This window comes from Sinocyclocheilus grahami, unplaced genomic scaffold (assembly GCF_001515645.1).
Source record: "Sinocyclocheilus grahami isolate Dianchi unplaced genomic scaffold, SAMN03320097.WGS_v1.1 scaffold1146.1, whole genome shotgun sequence".
NCBI classification, from domain to species: Eukaryota; Metazoa; Chordata; class Actinopteri; order Cypriniformes; family Cyprinidae; genus Sinocyclocheilus; species Sinocyclocheilus grahami.
This window is the reverse complement of record NW_015506325.1, coordinates 66,548-73,034: the sequence shown is the minus strand read 5'-3', so window position 1 is coordinate 73,034 and position 6,487 is coordinate 66,548. Positions and strand designations below refer to the sequence as shown.

Here is a 6,487-nt window from a genome sequence, read left to right as displayed (position 1 = left end):
TATATATATATATATATATATATATATATATATTTGCTTCTTTTCTATTTTCCATTTTCCATTTACTTGTTCTTTCAATACTTAAGTACGTTTAAGTACAATAAATATCATATACTTTAATACTTTTACTCAAGTAATATTCTAAACGGTGACTTCAACTTCTACCAAAGTCATTTTCTGGTAAGATATCTGTACTTTTACTTGAGTATGGCTTTCAGGTACTTTATACACCACTGGTTTCTTATAAACACAGCCTTTCAATGTACAAGATGTTAACTGATGGACTGGAGTCGTGTAGATTACCTACTTGTGGATTATTGTGATGTTTTTATCAGCTGTTTGGACTCTCATTCTGACGGCACCCATTCACTGCAGAGGATCCACTGCTGAGCAAGTGATGCAATGCTACATTTCTCCAAATCTGTTCAGATAAAGAAACAAACTCATCTAAGCCATCTTTGGATGGCCTGAGGATGAGTACATTTGCACCTAATTTTCATGTTTGAATAAACTATTACTTTCTAGATGTAGTTATCATTATCATCCTTGGTGTGCACAACCTTTTAAGATTTTTTTTTTAAAAAGGTATGAGAAATGATTGTTTGTGGTAATCTACATTATGCCACTAATGGTGTCAACTTAACTTCTGCAGCCATAACTTTTACATAGACAGTATATGGACAATATTATACACACAGGCTACGTCATTTATACATTTAATTAATTTTGTCGTTGTTAAGCATTCACCTGTAGGCCACTCTTGTTGAATTGTTTCAGATCCAGCTAACTGAATGAGCAGGGAACTACTCCAGTTTTTGTCATGTAATCAGTGCAAAGGTGCCCAGGAACATATTTGCAATATGGAATAACACACTAATAAGGAGGCACGCAAACTATGTCTTCCAAAAATCTGTGGTTAGTTACAACATCAAATGAAGCTGGCCAAAGAGAGTGAATTGTCTAAGTGCAAAAATACACCACAAATTCCATTTAAAAAATGTATCCTGAAAAATGATCCTGTGTTTCCAGTGCATATTCCAGCACAATAAATTTAAGAAGCATTTGGTAGAAGTTAGAAAAATATTTATCTAGAGGCCATGGTTATATTATCCAAATATTTGATTCAGTATTTGGTGGAACAACTCGACATTCCTCAAATCCGCCAAAGAAAATCTCAAATAAACTTGTCGTTTTGCACATTATGTGTTTTGTCATTTTTTAAAGTACAAATAACATTGTATGGGTAATATATAACATTTTATTGTTCAAAGATTTCTCCTTTTCATCATCTAGCACTAGTTTTTGCACATGACCACCAGCCTGATGTTACAATAACACTCTTTTGAGTTACAGACAGATTTTGTTACATTGGTCAGCTGTTCAGAACTGTGTTCGCTCTGGTCCGGTCCCAAAACTAGCTATATTTGGTTATCAACCACCTCCAGGAGTCTATTTTAGGCTGTGGGAAAAGTTAGGCCATCTTCATTGAGAACTCTGCGTCACTGTCTCGCTAACGGGAAAGACCCACACATATCATGGGAAAGCGTTATTTTGGTGTTCTTCCCCAAATAGCTGCTCTATTTTTGGAGTGTCACTCTTAGTTTTGACCCAAAAGACCGTTTAACACATCATTGAAATGGTAACTGAAACGTGAACTTGATGAAGCACTTCCACGCGGAGCCGCTGCCTCCCACAGGAACAAAACACCGTCGGGCTCTATCTACTGCTCACACCTGAGTATAGCACAATTAATAAGAAACCTTCATGAAGGAAACCTTGTGCATCAATTTAAGACCGGTTACTCAGAGGACAAAAATATCCATGTCAAAAAACGGTCGTAAGCATATTATATATATTAACATTTTCCCCCGACAAAAGTCTTTTTTAACAACTCAGTCCATAACTACCAAGAAAAAAAATATATCATTCACTCACACACATTTATCAGGACACATACAAACCACACTCTGATATCCATACCAATACACCCATTACATAATTAATTACATCATTTAAATTCAATTGGCTTTTTTTTTTCCAGCAGATGCAGAAAACTGGAAAAAGTGAGTATTTGCTCAATAGATCAAAGCTGACAAAATGCTGCTATCAGGTGGGTAAAATAAAATACAAATAAATAAAAGTATATAGTACATGTTTTGAAGCCTATTAACAAAGGCCCTTTTGTCCCCTGCTTATGACGGTGAAAGATTACTATTATTTATTATTTAAATGTGTTCTAATGTCCCAATGTTGAGCTAGTGAAGCACTTATTGTGTATAATATTAGGAGATGTTCTGTAGAAAGATTTCTGCATAACAAACCATAAAGATTTTATTACATTAGTGAAAGCCATTTGAAAACGTTTGAACTTCAGTCATTTTAATGACAGTCACAAAACATACTGCGCAGATGAATTTTTAAAAAATTGTATTTTATTTTTTCTGGATGATGCATTTATGATGATTTTTTAAAATAAAATAAAATAATAAAAGGGTTATTTTAAGGTTATGCAACTCATATGGACCATGTCTATAGTAAAAGAAACCATAAAGATTTTATTACATTAGTGAAAGCCATTTGAAAACGTTTGAACTTCAGTCATTTTAATGACAGTCACAAAACATACTGCGCAGATGAATTTTTAAAAAATTGTATTTTATTTTTTCTGGATGATGCATTTATGATGATTTTTTTAAATAAAATAAAATAATAAAAGGGTTATTTTAAGGTTATGCAACTCATATGGACCATGTCTATAGTAAAAGAAAAAAAAAACTAAATTAAATGAGACGAAAAGATAATTTTCTGGTATTTTCAAAAAAAAAAAAAAGTGTTTAATATGACATGAAGGTGGGGAAAATAGTGACTGATTTTTATTTTTCATTTTCGGGAGATGTTATGATGCATCTTTAAACTGGCATTAAAATAAAATAAAAATAAATATTGATCTGACAAGAGTAACTATAGCCTGGAGTGAAGTATGTTTTCTGTTTTTTTTTCTTCTTCTTCTTCTAATTTCTATAACATCTAACAGACATCCAAAGAGGTCAAAATGTGAATTTGCTTCCATGGCTCTCTGCTAAGAATTGTGGGCAATGAAAAAGTGCCACACAGACATAAAATAAAGAGAGGCACTAAAAAAAAAGTGCTATAAAATATCAGAAGGATCATTCAAACTACGGGTAACTGAGCTGAATTTATACAACGTGACAGTAAGCAGAAATAGATAACAAATCAAAATGTTACATTCACAGTGGGAACATGATCGGCCACAATCCCTGCATACACTGTCCTCTACTGGACAGAGTATTTCAAATACAAACACAGTGCATTGATGGCTTACTGAGTCTGCTGCAACTGCTGCATGATTCTTCAGGAATCAAGTTTATTGGTAACTGAGTTTCAAATATGATTTATTATTATTAGTGTTTTACTTTGAAGAATTGCACATATAGCCACGGAAAGAACTGTTCAAAGCAGATTCTTTCCGTGGCTGCTATATAATGATTTACATTAGTCCTCTTTCATTCATCAAGGCATATTTGGGGTAAATTTTATATTTAAGGATATTTGTGTAGCATACGATTATACTGAAGAGTAAAATGTACCCACGTTTTTTTTTTGTTTTTTGAGTGTAGGGAAAAGCCTTAAAAACGACCCTTTATATGAAATTGCAATGTAAAAGTTAAATGACCTTGTCCATTCCCTGCTTTAATTGCTATCTAATATCTAACATTATCAATGTTGAAAACATTTGTGCTGCTTAATATTTTTATGTGGATATCATGATATCAAAAAGTTTTTAATGCATTTATTAACATTTATTCAGCAAGGATGCATTAAACTGATCAAAATGGAGTGCAACTATTTATAATGTTACTGACGATTTCTATTTCAGATTACTTTTCATTTAACTTTCTTTTCATCAAAGAATCATGAAAACAAAGTATTTTTCACAAATAAATAAATAAATATTTAATAAAAATTAGGGCTGAACGATAAATCACATGTGATATTTAACGCGCATCTTGTTAGTAAAGCCGGTTCTGTAATCAGTGGTAAATCTCCATCACGTGCGTGCTTTCACATTGAGCAGCATTAACTGCACAGAGCCGTTGTTCACTGACGAGCTGCGCAAAACCACATTCAAATTCATGCGATTTTTTGCGCAGCTTGTCAATGAACTGCGATTTATCGTGCAGCCCTAATAAAAATATAATTAAAAAGGAAGTAAACACTGTAACCAACAGGGCACTCAGTATTCTGGGAAGTTTGTATGCATTGGGAATCATATTTTTTCAAATAAAGCCAAGGTAACACTCATTTTACATACAGCACACAGTGAAAATGACATGAATATGACAGTGGGCAAATACATAAAGCGCAGCATAATTTGAAATCACGAGTTTAAAGTTTGTCGATTGCGCGTCTCCAGTGAAGCTGAACTCCCCTCCTGTCCGTATTCAATTCGCACGGACCATAGGACCGACTGTCACAGAACACGCGATCATGCAGGTCACATGCACACTTCACAAGCTATCAACTAGATTTGACTAAGTCTGTAAGGTTTGTGAAATTAAATGTTCATTAGTCATTCAAAGATTTATTTAAATTATATATATTTTACGGAATGCTGATGGCAAACGAGAAAGTATTATAATGTTTGCCTTTAATAATATTAAAGCAATCGTTATAATACTTTTTTAGTATTTTTTATATTTTATATTTTAGTACTTTTTTAATTCCTTTAATAGTTCTATCTGATTATTAGATAAACTTCTATCCGTATTAGACAGAACTGTTAACGATGACAGCGAACAAGAGGGAGAATGTGAGCACAGTGTGCTCAGGCGCTGCCGCTCTCAGCGCCGTCAAAATAAAAATCTGCCTCGTACACATCGTCCAAACAGAAAAACATATCGGCCGATGCCGATATTTGAAAAATGGCAGTTATCGGCCGATATATCGGTCGACCACTAAAGATTATATTTGTTGTACTTGCTACTTATCACCAATATTAGACTAATTATAATTACAATCCTCTAAACAGACTGAAACAGAATATGGGTGATATTTACAAGAGACTGATGCAAAACCAATTAGGATTTATGGCTTACGTTAAAATTTTAATTGCAGTTACCTTATAAATCTCCTCATACGTCTCCTCATCGATTTCCACAGTCGTCACTGTCTCTTCAACATCTCCAAGGATCATGTTCAAGTGCTGGTCATAGGCCTAATGTGAAAAAATAATAAGAATAAAAAACAAACAAACAAACAAATATACACTGCTGTTCAAACGTTTGGTATCGGTAAGATTTTTAAGGTGTTTTAAAGAAGCCTCTTCTGTTCATCAAGGCTGCATTTATTTGATCAGAAATACAGAAAAAACAGTAACATTGTAAAATATTATTACCATTTAAAATACTGGTTTTCTATTTTTATACATTTTAAAATGTAATTTATTCCTGTGATGCAAAGCTGAATTTTCAGCATCAATACTCTGTCTTCAGTGTCACACGATCCTTCAGAAATCATTAAAATGTGCTGATTTATTATCAGTGTAGGAAACAGTTTAACGGCTTAACATTTCTTTGGAACCTGTGATACTTTTTTTCAGGATTATTTGATGAATAAAGTTAAAAAGAGCAGCATTTATTCAAAATAGAAATATTTTGTAACAATGTAAGTCTTTATTATCACTTTTTATCAATTTAACACATCTTTGCTGAATAAAAGCATTAATTTATTTCAATAAAAAAAATACTGACCCCAAACTTTTGAACAGTAGTGTATATTGTTACAAAAGATTTCTATTTTAAATAAATACTGCTCTTTTTAACTTTATTCATCAAATAATCAAACTAAACCAAAGTTTTGAACGGCAGTGTGTATATATATTTATAGTTAGTAAATTATATAAAATTTTATTATTTAATTATATTAAAAAGTTTGATTGTTTGATTCTAAGTTATCTATATAATGTAAAAGTAAACGTTGACTGTTGAGCAAGTAATTTAGGGTTATTACAGTAAACTAAAACCATAAAATAAATTGTTAATTCAATTAAAATAAAATTTAACTGAAATAAATAAATAACGTATTTTATTTCAGCTAGTTGCCAAAGCAATATTTCTCATTTTCATTTTATCCTAATACCCAATACTAAAACTAGAATAAAAACTATACAGACATATAAAAGAATACAATTACAAAAAAAATAAAAAGAAACTTTTACGAAAATTACAATGCACTAAATATGAAAAACTAATAGTATTACATTTATATTAAATAACCCCAATGTAATTAAATTAGAAGAGCTTAATTTCTTTTATCACCGTGTTGTTCTGCGGTAACAAACTTTTAAAAGGAATGAGATTTGCTCATCAGTAAAAACACAGGCAGCTTAATGAACGAGAGAGAGAGAGAGAGAGAGAGAGAGAGAGAGAGAGAAGGAATGGGGGGGCGCGAGAGGGGGGGGGAGTGA

General features: G+C 32.2%; 1 protein-coding gene across 1 annotated transcript in view; it reads right to left on the bottom strand.

The window, feature by feature from the left end:
* Positions 1–5,098: 5,098 nt before the first annotated feature.
* The window catches only part of LOC107567308 (U6 snRNA-associated Sm-like protein LSm3), a 2,922-nt gene continuing 1,533 nt past the window's right edge, over positions 5,099–6,487 (bottom strand). The window contains exon 3 of the mRNA XM_016252970.1: positions 5,099–5,236. Within this exon, the coding sequence (XP_016108456.1) occupies positions 5,114–5,236 (123 nt within the window). The 3' untranslated portion in view covers positions 5,099–5,113. The remainder of the gene's footprint in view (positions 5,237–6,487) is intronic.